Source organism: Sturnus vulgaris, chromosome 8 (genome assembly GCF_052056855.1).
Source record: "Sturnus vulgaris isolate bStuVul1 chromosome 8, bStuVul1.hap1, whole genome shotgun sequence".
Taxonomy (NCBI): domain Eukaryota; kingdom Metazoa; phylum Chordata; class Aves; order Passeriformes; family Sturnidae; genus Sturnus; species Sturnus vulgaris.
In genome coordinates this window covers 17,031,729-17,050,935 of record NC_142250.1, presented here as the reverse complement: position 1 = coordinate 17,050,935, position 19,207 = coordinate 17,031,729, and the positions used below count along the sequence as shown (strand labels likewise).

Genomic DNA, 19,207 nt, shown 5'->3' with positions numbered 1-19,207 from the left:
TGGTCAAAATAGAAGTTTGGTATTTCTGGTGTCTTCCTTGACCCTCAACCACATGATCAAATCCTTTGATCGTTTTTTCTTCGTACTGCACAGTCTGTACTGTTTTTAAGTGTACCTAATAGGCATTACAAATAAGTTAAAGAGTTTGGTTGCCAGGTGGTCACTTCTGAAACTGAAGAAATATAAAAGCATGTCCTTAAATTCTTCCTCATAAAGCTGAACAAATGGAAGGGTCAGTTTGAAAAGTTAAGTGTTTTTGAGGTAAAACGAGGTGGTATAGTCTAAAACTGTGAATAGTGTATTAGTTGGTGAGTGTGTTGTCTTAATAGTAGAATTGCTCTAGAATTACTTTAAAATCTAACCTGATATCTAGGACAAACAGTGAAGTTTTTCCAGAGAGATGATACTTGATGTAATCTCTGAGCAGTTCAAGTATAGATGAGTGCCTATTGCATAACTCTGCTAAATCAGAGCATGGAATAAAGACTGACAGTCATTTTTAAATTGTTTTATATTGCAGGTGTCTCACAAACCCTTCACTTCAACAATTGCGGCACCGTCCTCTCACTTTTGTCTCTAGTGTACTTGGGAGTTTGGGGTGGGAAGAAGATTCCTTGTCTGTGTAAACTTAGATTTTAAGCTGGAAAGTTCTTGATGTAACCACTGCTGCGAATGAATTAATATTAAATTTATGATGTTACTTTCTCAGAGCTGACACCTTTCAATGACAAGTGTGCTGTAGGCTTCTCTCCTTTTTTCCCTCATATCATTTGGGGGATAGATGTCTGTGCTGACTGTGACACAGTGACTGTGCACAACTGAAGCCCAGCTGCATATTCAGCTTCAGTTCCAAGGGGTAGGGCCAGAGCTCCCAAGTGCTGGGATCTCTTCAGTGGTATTTAAGTGTTGTGGGAAGAGCAAAGAACAGTCCATAAATTGAGTTGTTTTTCTAAACAGTGATGCTTTAATCAGCTATCCAAAGACACTGTGAAAGGAGAAAAAATACAGATCCAAAACAGGAACTGAAGCTCTTAATTGAATTCTAGCAGCTGTTTGTAGCTTTATGTAGATGCTTTCAATTAAATGTGACTTAAGAAAGCTTTAAAAACACCCCAGTACGTTGTTCAGAATTGTAGTGGAAATAAATTTGAAGTGGGGGAATGTGGGTTTAACTAGTGCAAGAAGAGATTTATGCCCCGTGTATAAACAAAAGTTGCAACATGGCTCTGATTCGTTATGCAACTTTGTCAGATGGTACCATTGTGATTTGTCTGCTGGTAGGTTGTGACTTATACTTCTGTTTGGCTTCAGAGATTTTAAGCTTTTAGAGAGTGTGCTTGTGATGGTTGATACAAGGATTTATTCTTGAGAAAATCAAGAGGCTGCCCAGAGATCATTGAACCTCCATCCTTGTCAGTGTTCAGGACTCTGATATTGATTTGCTGTGTTTCCCTACTGACTGACTTGACATCAATTTATGTTGTTACACTGAATTTATCTCCTTTTATGGTTTGTCCAGAGAAGATTCACCAGAGGTGTTTTGGGGAAAAGTCATTCATCTTAAGAAATACTGTTTTCCAGGAGTGTGTATAGGTTTGTATGGGGAATACCTTTTCCCTCAGCTGATAACTTCAGTATTCCATTATAGTTTCATTCCACCTTTCCCCTCCAAGCAGTGCAGATGCTCTAGAGAATGCTGGTCAGCAGACCGTGAAGATGCTCAGCTGGCTGGAGCATCTCTCCTATGAAGACAGGATGAGAAAGCTGGGCTTGTTGCACCTGCAGAAGAGAAGGCTCCAGGGAGAATGTATAGCACCTTCCAGTATCTGAAAGGGCCTACAGGAAAGACTTCTGTAAGAAGGGTAGTGGTGGGACAAGGGGTTATGATTTTGAATTGAAAGAGTTAAGAGCAGGTTCAGCTAAAATGGTTAGAGGAGGTTTAGGTTATATACTAGGAAGAAATTCTCTTCTGTGAGGGTGATGAAGAATTGGAGCAGGTTGTCCAGAGAAGGTGGAGATGTCCCATCCCTGTAAGTTTTCGAGACCAGGTTGGATGGGGCTTTGAACAAGGTGGTCTAGTGAAACACACACACACCATGGTGGCAGGGAGTTGGAACTAGATGATCTTTAAGGTCACATCCAACCCCAAACCATTTTATAATTCTGCAAGTTTACATGGGTAGTGAAAGTGTTGATTTTTTTTCCTAGAAAGCAGTGCTGGAGTAGTGACTGTACTGCTTGATTAACTATGATTACAGGCAGGGGAACATCCTTTCTCTCAGGAAACAGAGGTCTTAATTTGTAGAATTACTCTTGCAATGTCCTTCCTCTGAAAGAAAATAAGATGCAAAAAGAAGTATAAAATACTTTACTTAATTCTGTACCTGTGGGTATTATCTGTAGTTACTGTGAAGGAGAATGGTGTCAGTGCATGAACGATCTCATAATTAAAGTTGATGTTTTAGGGATGTTACAGTGCTACTTCTTTCTCCTGAGCTTCTGGGAGAGAGATGCTCTTAGGAAACACTCACAGAATCACAGTATGAACAGCAGTTTTTGCTCACAGCTGCTGTTTTCTCTCCTGGTGGTTTATGATACAGAGATGTTCTTCAGCTTGCTTTTAGTGTGGCAAGGGGCATGATATGTAACCAAGTTATTAGTTCTCATCAGTCTTTTTCAGCACTCTTTGAACAATGAACTTTACTTCAGTAAATAACTGTCAAACTTATTGTTCTCATATGAATACTAAATCATTGAGTTGCAGTGATACAATTAACAAGAATATAAATCTGGAGATTGTGTGAGCTGTCACTTACACAGGATTTGAAGGAACCTTTTGAGAGCCTTTTTCCTAACAGTAGAAATCCCTAACTTTCTAAATCAACACTTGTGTCTGCCTGCATAGTCTTACTGTGTCAGTTAGAGTGCCTTGGCCATTTGAGGTTTGAATTTGTTATCAGAGAGGCCTAGAAGGGGGATTAAAAGTCCATTATCAAGAAAAATTGATTTTTGCCGTTCTTTATATCTCACTTTCTTTATTATATAGTTTAATTAAGCAAGTATTAATTTATTGGCAGGTTGAAAATGTAGATCTGAGTTTTGAAATATAAAAGTGATCTGTGCTTGGTCTGAGTGCTACTAGATGTGTCCCAAACAAGAAATAAACCCACGGCTCTTACAAGGAGATTCCTGATCCCAGATAAATGCCACAGAATAAGTTGTGTGATTTAGGATTGTTTCTCAAGTTCTATCAAACATAATTTCCAGAAATAGTCTGTAATTTTAAAGACGTAACAAAGATTAGAGTGGGAAGTTAATTTCAGTTGCTGGATTCATGTGTTTTGGCTTTTAAGCTTTGCTATGTTTTGAGTAATAAAGTTTTACAGGGGGTTTGTGCGATATTAATACTTTTCCCCTTCCTTTCCCCCCCTCTTTTTCCTGCTATCGTCATGTTTTGTCACTGTCATGTCTCTTCAAGTGTAGATTTATTTCTCATTCAAACTGTTGTTTTTGTTGGCAGGAGCTACAAGCAAGTCTGTGAAATTATGTAATGTCTGAAAAGTTATGTTCATGATTAATTAGCCTATCATGAAACTATTTTAGTGTGTGTGGAATAACTAGATCATATTTTTTATTTATTTGGCAGGGGTAGAAGGCACTGTGGTCAGATCAAGGAACTTCAGAGTGCTTTGTGTTAACTATTCTATACGTTACCTGTTTCCATTTGGAACATGAAATGTATGTCTTTTTTATTGGTCACTTAATGTGAACCTCGTATTTTTTATTTTTCTTTTTAAGGAAACGAGCTTGGGCTGCAGGTATTACTTTTTTTTCCCAAATAGTAAAATTTATAGTTGTTTGCTTAAAGCTGAGGACCCTTTAAATGGCTTACTCAAAGAAAAATTTGCCAGAAGTTAAAAAATGGGGTAATGATATGTTATTTCTGAACTGTATGGACATAAATGGCACAGCTCTCGTGGCAGTGGAGTCAAGATCTCAAGCAGAATTTGAAGTCTGGAGGGAACTTTCTCTATTATTAATGCTGCAGGGATTTTTCTTTGCTTCTCTTCCACCAAAAAAAAAAAAGGTGTCCCAGTGGAGTTACAATCTGAAAAATCAAAGGTATAGATATTGAGCCTTTCAGATGTTGATTTATTTATTAAGACTTCTTGCTAGTAATGAAGACCTCTAGGTTTTATTGCAAGCATCAGAGTAGAGAGAGAGAAGACATCTTCTGTGGGTTGGGCTATAGAGAGGTCTTAATAGCCTGTTATTGAAGAGATCATGTTTTAGACAAGTAGTTTTCCAAACTTTTTCTGTCCTCTCTAAAACTTCTCATTTGCATCACTGAAATGCTATTTCACAAATCCTTGCTGTTTTGGAAATTTGAAGGAGATCCTGTGCCTATCCTAAATGTAATTACTCAATTAAACCAGCTTTGCAGTTAAAAAACACCATATATCATTTTTTGTTCTCACTTAGTTGACATTCTTTCTTACCTTGTAAGTGTAAATGCTTACTTGTAAGTATTTTAAATACTGGAAAGTTAAGGCACGAACAGACAAGTGCTATAAATAATAATTTTATTTAAACTATTAAGAAACAATGGTATTGTCAATCTTCTGGTTGTGTCTCAGGCTTGCTGTCTACTTGGTACTTCAGAGTGCTTAGGGAGGTACTTCATAGGTACTCTGTAGGGATCAGTATTGCAGGCTTCATTGCAATGATCAGATTTTTGTTGTATTTATCTGTTGATGCTAAAACAGATTAATAGTGCATGCACAAACTGAAAAAGGGAAATATGAAATCAGTTGTTTACTTTTCTCTTGATCTTGCAGTCCTAAAGACTTCTTGGTGAGTCATACAGGGTAGCTCTTGTCATGCTGCTTGTCCATTTCCATTAAGATACTGTGTTTTCTCCTGTGTGTGAAGGAGGAGGCAAGGGCAGCATCTTTGCACAGGAAGTTTTGTCATGAAGTGGATTCCTGCAGTGTGTTTTAATGAGTATATCATTGTGTCTTGTCCCAACTATGCTCTGCACTCATTTGGAATTAGATCAAAGTGTTTTTGCAGTTCCACTGCACAAGAAAATTTGCAGTGGAAGTAGTTTGAGTATTTCTAGTGAGAGTTTTACTTTAATGGCCAGGGCCCTTAACCTGTACCTACAGCATCACCCATGGTTATCTCATTGGTTAGTTCTTTTACTGGATAGAAGCAAACAGGAACTGCTTCCTTTCAGAGTTGAAAGGAGGTTGATTCTAGAAGACTTCAGTTGCAAACTTGAGTATGTTCCAAGAGTGCAGTTAGATGGATTTGCTAAGTGATGATTTCTTAATTCACTCTTCCCTTTGGTTTTGCCTTTTTCTTGAAGCTGCTTATCACCTTCTGTAGGCTATGAGCAGTCCAGCTGCTATTTTGGAAGCAGACTAACTACCTTTGAAGCACTGTTTAAAAATCCCTCACAAAACTATAGTCAATAAGCTGCTCACTTAATGAACTTTGCTGTGACCTTTCTTCTGTCCTTTGCACAAATGCTGATGCTAGAATTCCTATGTTTTCCTTGAGTAGCATGGCAATTTAATATTATTGGTAGGACAAAGAATGGCCTCGTGGGCTTCGTAGACTTTAATACTTGGAAATAGTGTAGAAGATGAATTGAAACCAATGCTTGAGAGCCTCACAGGATTTGTTTCTACAAGCCACACAATACAAGTTGCTGCAATAATTTTTTTTAATTCCCCTTCCTCCCCCTCAGTCCCCCAGCTTAAATGTAGTAGTTAAGGCTCTTTTAAGCCTCTTTCCTTCAAGAGACTTTCATTTAATTTTATATAATAGGCCTACTTGAAAGCCTTTCTAAGAAAAACTGGTCTTCTGTGAAATGTTTACTGGCTTTGTTCTGAGCTGTTCGAGCTCTGGTTTACATCACATGGCTAGTTAGCAGTGTTTTATTATATTCGAAAGGAGATTATTCTACTCTGTTTGTAAAATGACCTACAGTGATCTGGGTTTTTAATTATGAAATTGCTTTTTGATTTGGGGGGTTGTGGTTTCTTGATAGTATGTCACTATTGAACATGATCTATACACATGAAGAAGCAGAGACTGACAAAGCAATCTGTCATTTGTTGGAAGTGCCAGCCTCTTGCATAACTCCTTAGGGTACAGGACTGCCGTGCCTATTCACCTTTATTATCCCCTGCCATGGATTTCAGCACACGATCATGCAAAAACTCCTACTCTCCCAAGCCTTGTATGAAATGCACTGTATGTACTTTACAGAGCTGGCAGATCTTCAATGGCTTTGTGTCTTGGGCAATGGCTTGTAAAGGTAAATGCCTGCAAGTGATTTCAGTATCTTGGCTATTGAATAAACTGCTTTTCTTCTCTCAAGATTAAAGTTCAGTTTCTGTCAGGGAAAGAAAAATGAAGTTGTTAGCGTTTAATTAGCTGTTTGTCCACATCCTCTTAGTTCAGAAAAGAGACCAGGATTGCTTCATTTTTAAAAGAATAAATAGATAAATAAGTAGATTTTCATTACTTGTAATACTCTGTAGCTCACCTGGTAGAGAAGTATCTTAGTACTGGTGTTTCTACTAGATAGAAAGCAGTGACTATAAAACAAATGGTCAATGGCTAAGCTACTGCTACTTGTTGCCTGTAAGAATATGAGCTTAGCCATGTCATTTTTCTGCTCCTTGGGCCTTGGTAAGAGAAGTGGCTGTGTTACTTAGAGTGATGTAATTCATGCTGCATCTGCTCTGTAATTGAGCAGAAAGCATGTCAAGTTATATGCACGAGTTAAAACTAAATATTTTTTTGTTTAAAAGCCCAAAATATATACAACAAAACTGAAATGTATGTCTTCTCTATTTAACACTTCTATTTCCTAATCATATCAGTGAAAGAAATCTAAAGAAATAGTTCTCTTGTAATCCTGTATCACATTCTAGAATTTGTAGCCTTAATAATTTTGCTTTAATCCTAATATTTTTCCTTTCCCTAATATTTTACCTTATATGAGGCATGACGGAACTGTGCAGGATATGTCTTGACTTTGTGCAGAAATTCACTTACTTCCTCTTGGAGTAGAACAGGGCTCTGCTTGTTTTATTTGGAGTTGCATTTCAAACACTAGCCCAGTTTCAAAAAGCCCTGCTTCTGTATTTAGTATACTGCTATTCAAATCTAGATTGTGCTGACAGTATATTTGCCCCAAAGAGTAAACTAGATAAAATATGCATATGATCAATTTAATATGCAATTAAACATTTTCCCTGAGCAATTAGCATCAAGACAACTAATAATTATCCTGTGCCATGCTGCAAACATTATACGCATTTATGTAGGATGACTTTGGTAATAAGTTATGGATAAAAATATGCATATATACAAACATCTGAGTAAACATAATATCATAGCAATGAAGCATGTGCTTTTCATACTGGAGTTGATTTAATCTGCATAAAAACAATACGTTTCCCCAAAGTGTGTAAAAGTTGACATACCCCGGGATCATGGTCTGTGAATTGCTCCACCGCTTACCTTGTGGTTACATGCGTCACCTGCGTCATTCTAATGGCAGTGCAGTAAAAGAGAAAATTTGGAGTTGGAAAATGCAATGCCATTTGAACAGCTGTATATACATGTGACAAAAGCCAGTGGATACTGTGTTTGGACGTCTTCTAGGCATATGAAGAAACTGAGATAAAAAAGCCATTGTGAAAATTAGCATATGATGAGCAGGATTGTTGAAAGCTAGATCCGTAATGCACGCACTTTACCTCTGAATGAATACCTAGAAGTGTGCTTTAAGGTAAGACTTGAAGGACAGTTTTTATTATCAAGAGCGCATGGCAAATAATTCTAGGTGTCTCTGATGGTTACGTTGTATATCAAAATGCCCTTAGAGAGATACCCTATCAAATGTGTGATGCTCTTAAGACATTTAGATGGATTTAAAGAATTGAGTTTTGAGGGAGTTGGGAAGTGTAAAAAAACTCATTACTTTGGAGAAAAAAAAATTTGAGCTATGTGAAATGAAAAGGTGTCACTAGTCAAAGAATGCCACATCTTCCAAGTGGTAGCTTTGTGAGGAGTAACACAGCTTATGGATCATCTGCAGTAGTGATTTCACTTTGGTTGTGAAACTCAATGGACTGCTTGGAGAGGGAATGAAGAAAAGCGAGCCTGTTGTTGGTACACTTGAGATTGCTTTGTGTGCCACATTGAAGAGTGCAATTTAACTAACACAGGCATACAAACAAAAAAGTCTTTTAGCCAGAAACTGGATATTAAGATGTTTAGGTTTTGAACCAGTTGCTGGTCTCATAGTAGGCAAGTAAGGGACCAGAAGGATGAAGTCTGGAATTAAAAAAAAATTGGAGCCCCTTTAATTTTAAGTGTTATTTCAATATCTTTTCAGATGAGTCTGAAGACAGAGGTTATCTATGTCTTAGTTGTCAAGAAAATGGAACTGAGTTATCTTTATATAAAGTCTAATTTAGAAATGCGTTTCGAATTAATTTCCCGAGGGTACCTTGCAGAAGGTGAAAGAAGGGGTCAAACTCAATTGTAGCTGAATGTAGAATTGCCTACATGCAGTTCCAATGTTTCATGGTCTGTTCAGTTTCATCTGTTTGATAGAGACAACTTAGATGAGTATTCCTGAAGGAGCTATATTGCCACAGGTATTAATAACATAGCTGAAAAGTGTTAAAATAACTTTTTTCCTTTAGTCTTTTCACTTTGAGACCATTGAAGATAGATTTTCAGGAAGGCTGGAGACTGCTTGGCCAAAGATTGTTTACACAATGTAGGTAATGGTCATCAGATTTCAGGAAGATGCAAACAGAAAACTTCAGTGTATATAGGATGTATTTACAGCTTGAGCTGTTGATAACCTGGTAAGCAAAAGTACCTTGTAGTGGCAGGTTCTGTAGCTGGTATCTGATCTCGGATTGGAGAATGCATAAGAGGGAATTTGAGGATTGCTGTCTTCATAGCCCAGTTACATTAATAGCCTTGGCTACAGAACTTATTATTATTTAAAAACACTATTACAAAAAGTAAGGTGAAACCATTTTTCAATTGTTTAGTCCCAGGTGCAGGACCAAAGCAGGAAACCTACAAATTAAAGAACAAATTAATTTCCATTCAGGAGGGAAAAGCTTGCTTTCTTCTGTAGTGCTACCACAGGGCAGAGTTGTATTTTACTTATAGTAGCTATTATAGGATGATATCTTGGGTTTGTGCTGGAAATGGTGTCAACAGTGCAGGGATAGTTCTGGTTATTGTTGAGCAGTGCTTACACAGAGTCAAGGCATCTGCTGCTGCTCACACGTTCCTGCCAGTGAAGAGGCTGGAGGTGCTCAAGAATCCTGGAAGTTACGTAGGCAGGGCAGCTGGTCCCAGCTGACCAAAGGGATGCTCCATACCACCAAATGTTATGCTCAGTGTATAAAGTGGGAGCAAGAAGAAGGCAGTGGGGTACACCAAGACAGGGCGATGGTGTTGTCTGCCCTGGTACATGGGAAGGGGCCGGGCTCTCCTGGCCATGGCTGAGCACCTGCCTGCCCATGGGCACTTGTGCATCAGTTCCTTGGTGTGCTTTGCTTGTGTATGTGGCTTTTGCTTTGGCTATTAAACTGTCTTTATCTTAACCCCCCATGAGTTTTCCACTTTTACTCTTCTGATTCTCTCCCTATCCTCATGTGGGGGTGATGAGTGAGCAGGTGTATGGATCTTAGTTGCCAGCTCGGGATAAACCATGGCATATAGAAATGAATGCAAGATCACAGAAGGGCTACAGTTTAAATAAGTATCAGAGATTGTTGACAGAAACAGTAGCAGGGTGTACACATATCCAAGGGGTGTTTTTAGGTGGACTTTAGTAATTCTGTGTGTCTGTTGAATTTGGACTATAGTGGGAAAGCCTCCCTTCTGTAAATGTAGAGGCTTTATATTAATTCTGTTGAAAATGAAAGGTGAGCCTCCAGAGCTGTATTAATACAGCTACAGCTTTATTAACTGTATTTTTGAGCTGCTGCTTTGTGCCTTTCTCTAGATGTCTTCTGTGCTTGCTTTGGGTGGTGGCTTTTCAACAGAAAGTGAAATTTTTAATATTTTCAATGGATATAAACTGCAAATGAAACATGAATGCAGGGTGGCTTATGTGCAGCTAATTAAGTCTAAGCTAATCTATTATTACTCTTGCAGTTAGATGGCTTTAGAGCATGTGAATCTGGGAGGATATGAAGGGCTTTAAATTTACTCTTTTTGCATAATTCTAGTTATCTCTAATGGTTACCTTGTATATCACAACCCCCTTAGAGAGATATCCTTTCAAAGTACAGAGGGTGATGTGAGCTGAGAAAGGCACAATGCCACTATGTAGAAATGAAGTGAGTTTTGTACCAAAAGAAACCACACAAACCTGCATTCTAGCAGTGATGATAATCTTGGGAGGGGGAAGAGGAAAAGTTGCATCACTGTAGCTTTTCCTCAGTACACACCATTTATGCAGTTAGTTGATTTAAAAGTGTAATAAAGAAAGTTCACAGCCTGGTCAGTTCTCTCTTCCTGGAGGAAACTGCCCTTGTACTGGCCTTTGCTTTGTACTCTTTGAATGCATAGCTGCTACATTAAGGTTTGCAGCAGGTGTAATGTTTCCACACTTGTGCCTGTCAGGATGTGTTTGCCATCATTTGAGTTAGTCTGTGCTGTTTACCATGCTTTGTGGGCCTGTAGCACTAATTTGAGAGCTACTGGATAGTTAGCAAGTTGGTTTAAAAATTCAGAGTTTAGTTTAACTTACAGTTCCTGAAACATAATTATTTTGTTTTTCCAGATATGGAAAGTAAACTGTTTTTTCCACACACAGAATGGATGCAGGAAAAGGATTGCAGCTGAAAGTACTCACAGAAGCTTGTCTTGCCTGGGACCAAGAGTGGATGCTTCAGTAGCTGAAAGAGAAATCAGTACCCATTTCTAATGAAGCTTTTGCTTTTCAATATTTAAAAAAACAGTATTTAGGAATGCTTCTGGCAGTATTTCTTGTCCAGAGACTTCTTTTTTTTCAAATCATGGTAAAAACCAAAAAGAATAGAAAAAGGAGTGCAGCTAGCCCTCAAAGGTGCTTTGTGAAAATGTAGGTATTCTGAGAAAGCCAGCTTCCTGCCTCTGTCCTTCCTAAGGCTGTAAATAGGCTGGCACCAGGACAGTGGATCTGTATTGAAGGTCATGGCAGCTTCACTTTTCAGTAAAATTTGCCCCTCTCTCCTGCTAACCCTGTAATTACTTCCAGGCTGTTTCTGTTCATAGGATAACAGAGATCGAATGTTTGGGAATCATGCATAAGGATGTGTTTTCCAGCAGGTTGTCACATGATGGTGAGGTGGTTCTGAAGAGGCATTGAGAGGCAGTTGCAAATGTGAACAGTTGAGGTTTTTGGTTTATTAGTCAAATTTCTTGGGAGCGTGTGTTAAACTTTTAATTTCTTTTAATGTGTGTGTAACACTTAATGAGATAGCACTTAAGACTGTAATTGTGTGTACACAGCTAATGCCTAACAGTTTTCAGACAATCTGTTTAAAACCTCAGAGTGCTATAGCAATGCAAATAGGAATCTTCTCGCTTTGAGTGGGATTTATAGTTTTGGGTAACTCTACGTACTCAAAAATCAAGTAAAATAAAACTTTTCAGGACCTAATGTGACCTCTTAGAGGGTGGGATGTTAGAACGTGCTACATGCTTTAAGAATTTCATGGCAACTATAAATATAATCAAATAAGCATATAAATTCCACAAGCACAGAAACTACATAGGAAAAGAAATTGTTACTTTGAGCTGTAGTTCTGAGACAAATTCTGGCATAAGGTAACAGAAGTCCAACTGAATTTTTACTAAGGATTGATTTTGTGCAGGGCAAAGCCTGCTAGTTTCTCTGAATAGATAGCTGTGAGTCATTAAAATAAACAAAATAATTTACTTATTGCATAAATGATTTCTAAGTCTTTGCTTAAACATGGACACTGCACTAGTTTAACTAATGCCAAGACTATGTTGTTATTCTAAATTAGTGATGATATGAAAGGTGTCCTTGCCCATGGCAGGGCAGTTGGAATTAGATTTTTGTCCTTTCTAACCTAAACCATTCTGTGATTCTTTATTTTTTGTGGACCAGTCAGAATGCAGAATATGTGAAGACTGTGAGCAGTAAGGATGCTGGGTCCTTCGTGTTTCACAATGTGTAAACTATGTCAAATAGTTAAAATGCTTTGTGGTTTTTGGGGGGCTTTGGTGTGTATTTTTTCAGTTGGATCAATTACAAAATACTTACTGAAGGCACTAAACCAACGTTTTTTATTTTTAGTCTTTATCTGTAGCACAAACTTGTATTAAACATGTCTTTTACTCTTCTGTTCTTTAGTGACTGAAGTAATGAAGCTATAAACAAAATTTAGTGTACACACATTCATAAATTTTTAGTGAAAACTGTTTTAAGTGTTAGAATAATCACAATCAATTATTGTTTAGAATAATTTTGAAGTGATAAATGTTGTGAAATTGGATTTTGGTGGTGTCATTTGGTGATACAATATTGTTATACAATACACGGTTTTAACACTATTTAGAGGATTGATGGACTGCAGTTGTTGTATGTATGATGTTTTAAGGGATTGATTGACTATGGCAGTTGAATGTGTGATGCTTAAATAAGTACGGTTCAATTTCTACTTGGAAAGTAAAATAAAAACCCAGCCTGTTCACAGGTGCTGAGTTGGTGTCTGTTATTGCTCCATAGTGTGTATATCTTTATTTTTTTTTTAAATCCACTTTCCTGACTGCTCTTTATGAAACTTCAATTTCTGAATGTATTTTGGCATAAGGGATGAATTTTCTGTAAATTTGCTCTTACTGCAATTGGAAACACAGTTATTAGAACAAGACAGTCTTTTAAATTGGAATACTCAGTTTCTAGTAACCTAGCAAACTAAATTGTTTTGCAAGTTGTCATTTACCTTGTTGGCAAAATTAAAAGGATGAAAAATTCTCAGCTTATTAGTTCTATTGAAGCAATAATGTGTTAGTGGGTAAGAGTTATTCAGACCTCCCTTGTGTGACAGAGCAGACACCATAATCCCAAAGCTTTTGTTACACAAATATTAAATATTAACACAGAAAGTGTTACTGGTTCCTCTGGTACAAAATACTGCAGCATTGAATAACCGACTTGAGTAGAACTCCTTCCTATAAGAGATGAAATGGAATTAACCTTCCTGAAGACTAATCATTGTTTTTCAAAAGATATGTGATTGCTGTATTTTAGAAGATAAACTACTGATTAGAAAAATAGATTAATTTCTCTTAGAGCTTTCTTTGATTAAGGTAGGAGATGCATTGCTGTTTGGACTACATTCTGCTGCTATTAATAAACAGCTAAGCAAATGCATCAGCCCCCTCCAGAATTAACCCCCAAATCCCTTCGTTTATGCTAATTGAGGCAGTTGTGAGCCAGAACTAATTCATACTATCAGTATGAATTCAGGTTTGCTTCGACTGTGCAAGCTAAAGCAAATGGAGATGATGTTTTGTTTCTTGTGCTGACAGGAGTGTGTGCATTGTTTCAGTAGTTGAGAGAACAGGCCCTGTAATACAGTTATGAATGTAAATGGCTTCAAAGAATATACTGGAGCCTGTAAGTTTCTTGGAAACTTGTATATGAAGTGATAGGATTTGCAAGCTCTTTGTGATTGGTTTTGGTATGGGAACATCAGTCTTTGTAGCCCTGAACTGCCAACAACCTTTGTCCTTTATTTTACCTTCAGGAAAAAAAAGGGGGGGGGGGCGGGTGCATGTTTGAAATAGGGAAGTAAATGAATGTTGGCTAATGGCCATGTCTTTTCCTAGAGCAAAAAAAATATCTTGGAAAGATAGATGAGATTGTGGACCTGGATTTGAATGATATGTGAAGCTTAGTAAATTATTTATCAGCACAAGCCTTTTTGAAATGGGCAAAGCACTGTTACATCGAAGGGAAAGAGAGTGGTATGGTTGCCAAGAGGAGATTTTTACTGGATTCCACTATAAGAAGAATCTGTCTTTTAAAATTATCTGTATTAAACTTTAAACAGCAGTTAAGAAATGTCCACACAATGCTGCAAAATCTGCTTGAGTAGCTCTGGACCCTTTTTCTACTGCTGATTATTGGCATAGTTTATGTATTTTGGGTTTTTTGTTAATATCATTGTGTTCCAGTGACATACCTGATAAAAGCAAAATGATAGAAAAGATCTGTTGAATTATATCTGACTGGCGAGAATAGTAACTAAATAATTCTGTTTTTTCTTATTTATATATATGTTGTTTTTAACAAGTGAAGAGTCCTGCAAGTAATTGGTATAACCCTTCCCACCTATAGAGCTATCGATCTGGTTCAATGTCATTCTTCTAAAACTGATAATACCAATAATGCTTTTTTTTGGAAGCACGACCATTTCTGAAATCTGTCTGTTTTATAACTTAAACGGTTGTTTTTATCCAAGTAGCAATTTCCTATTTCAGCTAACCATATAATCCATAATGGAGACCTTAGTAAGACAAAAGACTGCAAATGATGTTTGTTCCTGTTGGTTCTAAGAAAGTTACAGAAGTTCCATTTTGTAGATGATGGAAGAGAACACACATCTCCTTTCTTATAAAAAGTTCAGCTCTATTTATCTTACCTGTACTTTTTGGGGTATACAATATGTCAGTAATTGGATTGTGAAGAGTTGAACAGGGAGCAGACCTTCTGAGGACTAAGTTTTCAGAAAAAGTAGGGTGCCTCAAGGGTACCTTTATATGGAAGTATGTTTGTGTGTTCCTCTTCTATGGCTAGGACAAACTTAGCTTCCTGGTGTCAGTATTCTTCATACTGCTTGACTTAAAATGATCATAAAGCTTAATAACATAAATGTAGTTTGAATGTTTGTGTTCTGCTGTTGAGATATAAGAGCACATCACCATGAAACTAATTTCTTCACAAGAATACCATTATAAACAAGGATTCCCCACTTCCCAGATCTGTAATGGAATACAGATTTATAGGTCAAGTGAAGATGGCTTCCAGCTTTCAAAGTATTATAGCATAAAGGGGAAATGGAAAATGAAGGTAAAGCAAATAAATGATTGCTTTGATATGCTGAACTAACAGCATTACCTACCTGAATCTAGAAAAAGAAACAATTTTAATCTGAGTTATTGTGATAATCTCTGCTAGAAGGTCCTCTGTAATTTGACTATCCCATTTGTGAGAAATAATTGCAAATAATTTTATTTTTTACAGACCTGTTTACAGATACTTCAATGTAGTCATTAAGACATTAATATTTTGGATGTTGCAGCTTTTCATTAAAGCTCTAAAATGTAATGCAGAAACGATATAATAATATTTATGCTCTTTGGCATATAATTGATAAGGAAGATGGGAAGTAAATTTGTATCAATTCTGAAGTAATTCTCTGAAGAGTTCTGCGTGTTGCTTCCAGACATTGAAAGATTTGCACGCTTCTTATTATGAATGTGTATCAAAGCTGATGGGACTCATCAGGCTGCAATGGATAACTCTTGATCTGTTAAAAGCAGTGCTTTTACCCTAAAATGGTAGCTTCACAGAGGGATGTGAGTTGTATTGGATTTCTAAGTAATAAAATAAGTCTTGAATTTGAGAATTTTTACTAAGTTTATTTTCTTGTGTAAAGGAACTATATTCATCTGTAATAAAGAGTAGTTTACATCTTGATCTTTGAGCACTGTTACGTTCTGGAGCTGCAGTTGTGTGTGCAAGAATAGTGTCCTAGTTCTAATTTTTCCTTGCTTTTGTTAACACTGCTCTTGTATTGGAGACATTTACATGGATTAATACACAGGGTGGGTCATTATGGTAACTTTATCTTAACATATTTCATAAACTTTCAGTATTAAAACTTTGTTACAAAGTTAGTAAAGTAGTAAATTGCCTTGGCAATTAATGTGATACAACAAAATACCAACTAAAAGCCATGGAGGCTGGTGGGTTTTGGTTTGGGGTTTTTTTGTTAGCTAACTGTCTGTTTATTTTTAAATCTAGCCACGAGCTGATCCCATCCCGATATGTAGCTTTTGCTTGGGAACAAAAGAATCAAATCGTGAAAAAAAACCAGAAGAGCTCTTGTCTTGTGCCGACTGTGGCAGCAGTGGTAAGTTGGCTGAATTTACAAATACTAGAAATGTTTATGTTGTACTATGTCGTCTAAAAAATATTTTCGACTTGTGAACCTTATCCTCTCTTCGAACAAACAGAGAACTGAACCCAGGAGAGTGGAAGAGTTTGTTGTTGTTTTTCTTGGTTGTGTTTGTTGGTTTGGTTTTTGTTGTTTTTTTTCGTTTAAACTAGAATTTTGTCATCTGTATAATTAGGATAATTATAAGTGAGGAGTAGGAAATCATCTTTATGTCGAAGTATAGATCTGCTGAGTAAAAGAAGAGGGAAAACCCACACTTCTACAGTACAAGAATTCAGTTATTGTTTGGGATCTATGTTGGCTCTGAAAACTTAGTTTTGCATTGTGACATCAATGATGATGAAGAATTTTGCTTGCACAGATTTGCAGCATTTCAGAAGCTGAGGAATAATCACAGTGATAAAGACTATGTAGCATTTTTTGCTGCTGCATATCTTCTGTATCCAGTTCATTTTTAATAAAATTGTGTTACTTAAGAGGGAATTTGAATACTATTTCAGGTAACATACGACATCAGGTGGGCAGTCTGTTACTTGTCAGGCACAAGATAATGACACTACTGATGGCACGTACCTTACTCCTGTGCTGCAGCAGCTCTTGCAGACTCTGTGGCTGTTCCTAAAGCAGGGGCTTCTCTTCTCTGTGGTGACCAGTGTGGGGCACGAGGGAACAGCTTCAACTTGTGTCAGGGGAGGTTGAGAAAAAGGCTCTTAACCCAGAGGGTGGTTGTGCACTAGAACAGGCTCCCCAGGGCACTGGTCACTGCACCAAGGCTGACAAAGCCCAAGAAACATTTGGACAATGTTCTCAAGGCACAGGGTGTGACTCCTGGGGATGCTGTGTGAAGGGCCAGTAGTTGGACTCGATGATCCTTGTGGGTCCCTTCCAGCTCTGGAGCTTCTGTGAATCTGGAGTCCATGAGTATCATCATTTTGTAGGTATGCTGACAGTAGCTATGGCAGTACCCAGGACAGACTACATAAGTACTTGAGTAAAAACAAAACAGGATGGATAAAAACATGTTTTCAGTTAATCAGGGTATGTTATTGATTGCCTGCTTCTCAATCTGTCACCCTGATAATTGCTTTGTATCTTAGCCAGTGTATTTTTCTTTATATTTTAGCCAATTATTGCACTCTGTAATAAGAAAATAACTTTTTTAACCTAATATGCAACAGCAAACCTCATAAATTTTAAGTTGTCTTGCTGTAGTGATTTACAGGTCTCCTCTATTTTCAGATCTGTTTTCTGATATTTGCAAAGTTAATACTTGGTTACACTCTGGTGCACAGAGTTTACGCTAATCAGGTGAGCTTAGGTGTCAGCTACTCTTCTGTTGTACAGTAATTCCCTGGTGGCTCTTAAGACACTTTAGAACTGGAAGTCTTGACTTTCATGGATCAGCTTCTATTTGAATTAACACCGATACATTCTCTCTGCCTCATTAAGACTAAATTATCTTTAATTAGTTCCTCAGATGTATTAGATATAAGGAATGAAATGTTGAGACTGCCAATCAGTTTGCTGGATGGTTAAACTTTAGCTACTGATGCCTAACTAAAATAAAAACCAATTTCAGTGCAATTTATAAATAACAAAACTTCACTCAAGTGGAGTTTTATTGTAATTGGATTTGTAATTTTGCACATTGCAGTGTATCTCAAAGCTGGTCTTGCTGTCTAACAAATAGAAAAGAAATTGCATGTTGTGCACAGCAAGCAAATTGTTCTCTTGATCAGAGATTAAATTGCAGTGCCCACTACTGGTACGTCTGTTTTCCCTTTTTGTTTTTGTGTCAAGTCGCTTTTGTCTTTTCAGGTAGTGCTTCTGCATTCTGAAAGCAGAAACTAGCCTGGATAACTGCACATTTTTGTGATATTTGGGAGGAAAAAGTATTTGGGTAGTAGAAATGAAATGCACTGCCATGTCAGTTGGCACAGAGGATTTTCTCAAGAAGTAAGATGAGCGATGTCAGATGTGAGAAAGCAAATCCCATTACAAAAGCAGACATAGTTCCACTTGGTTTTGGTTGGGTTTTGTATTGGTGGTTGGTTTTTTCCTCCCTCTCCTGCTTTTTCCCTATCACTTGATTTTGAAAAATCAATGCACTTGAGAACTGGATTTGAACTCTGCTTCTGTTTTTCCAAACAAGATGTGCAGAAGCAATTAAAGAGCTGCTGCTGACAAATTTTCATAAGGGTTTGAAGTTGTAGAATGAGGAGGGGAAAAAACTGAGTGACTGGAGAACTATAATAAATATTTTTTTAAAAGGGGGAAAAACAGCAAAGAGTAGAAAACCTATGGGTGCTCTCCTTTCAAATTATGTGTTATCCTGAGGAGGCAAGAGGGTTACTGATCAAAGATGGGCAGAGGAGGCTGGAGAGCAGAGCAACAGAGACACTGGACTCAGGTCAAGAGGAACAGGGACAGAAAATGTTTAGAAAGATCTGGGCAGAGATTGCTTTCTAAATTATATTTAGGGTATGCTTTAGTACTAATGGAATATAGAAACTGTCTTAATTATTGCTATCTATATAAAGATAATAGGCTAGTTGTGTAAAATGAACAGCAAAGAAGCCTGCAGGTAGAAAAAAACTGGTACATCCCCAAGACAGATGCACTGACCATCTCTGCTCATAGCTTAAGTCTTCCTAAATAATAATAACACTTTCTGTCTGAAAGATTATCAGACACAAGTTGAGGTTTTTTTTTTTGGTTTTGGTGAATGATCTTATACAGTAGTTCCCGGCATTTGTGTTAAAGTTAAAAATATCTGGAGATATTAACATAAGTAATTTAGCACTGTGTTTAATTGTAGTCACTGATCTAATGCTTGTTCTTTTAAAAGACTAGCTTTTTCCTCAAATCCTTTAATGAATAAAAAAGGCTCAGCTTTGTGAGGAACACACGAAAGTGGGCAGGCTAAAGAAATTGCCTTCAGTCAC

At 37.3% G+C, this 19,207-nt stretch overlaps 1 protein-coding gene across 10 annotated transcripts in view; it reads left to right on the top strand.

Moving 5' to 3' along the window:
- KAT6B (lysine acetyltransferase 6B) overlaps positions 1-19,207 on the top strand; it is a 110,544-nt gene that overhangs the window by 36,896 nt on the left and 54,441 nt on the right. For all 10 annotated transcript variants that reach the window (XM_088168945.1, XM_014879916.2, XM_014879915.2 and 7 more), the window contains exon 3: positions 16,109-16,217. In XM_088168945.1, the coding sequence (XP_088025071.1) occupies positions 16,109-16,217 (109 nt within the window). The remainder of the gene's footprint in view (positions 1-16,108; positions 16,218-19,207) is intronic.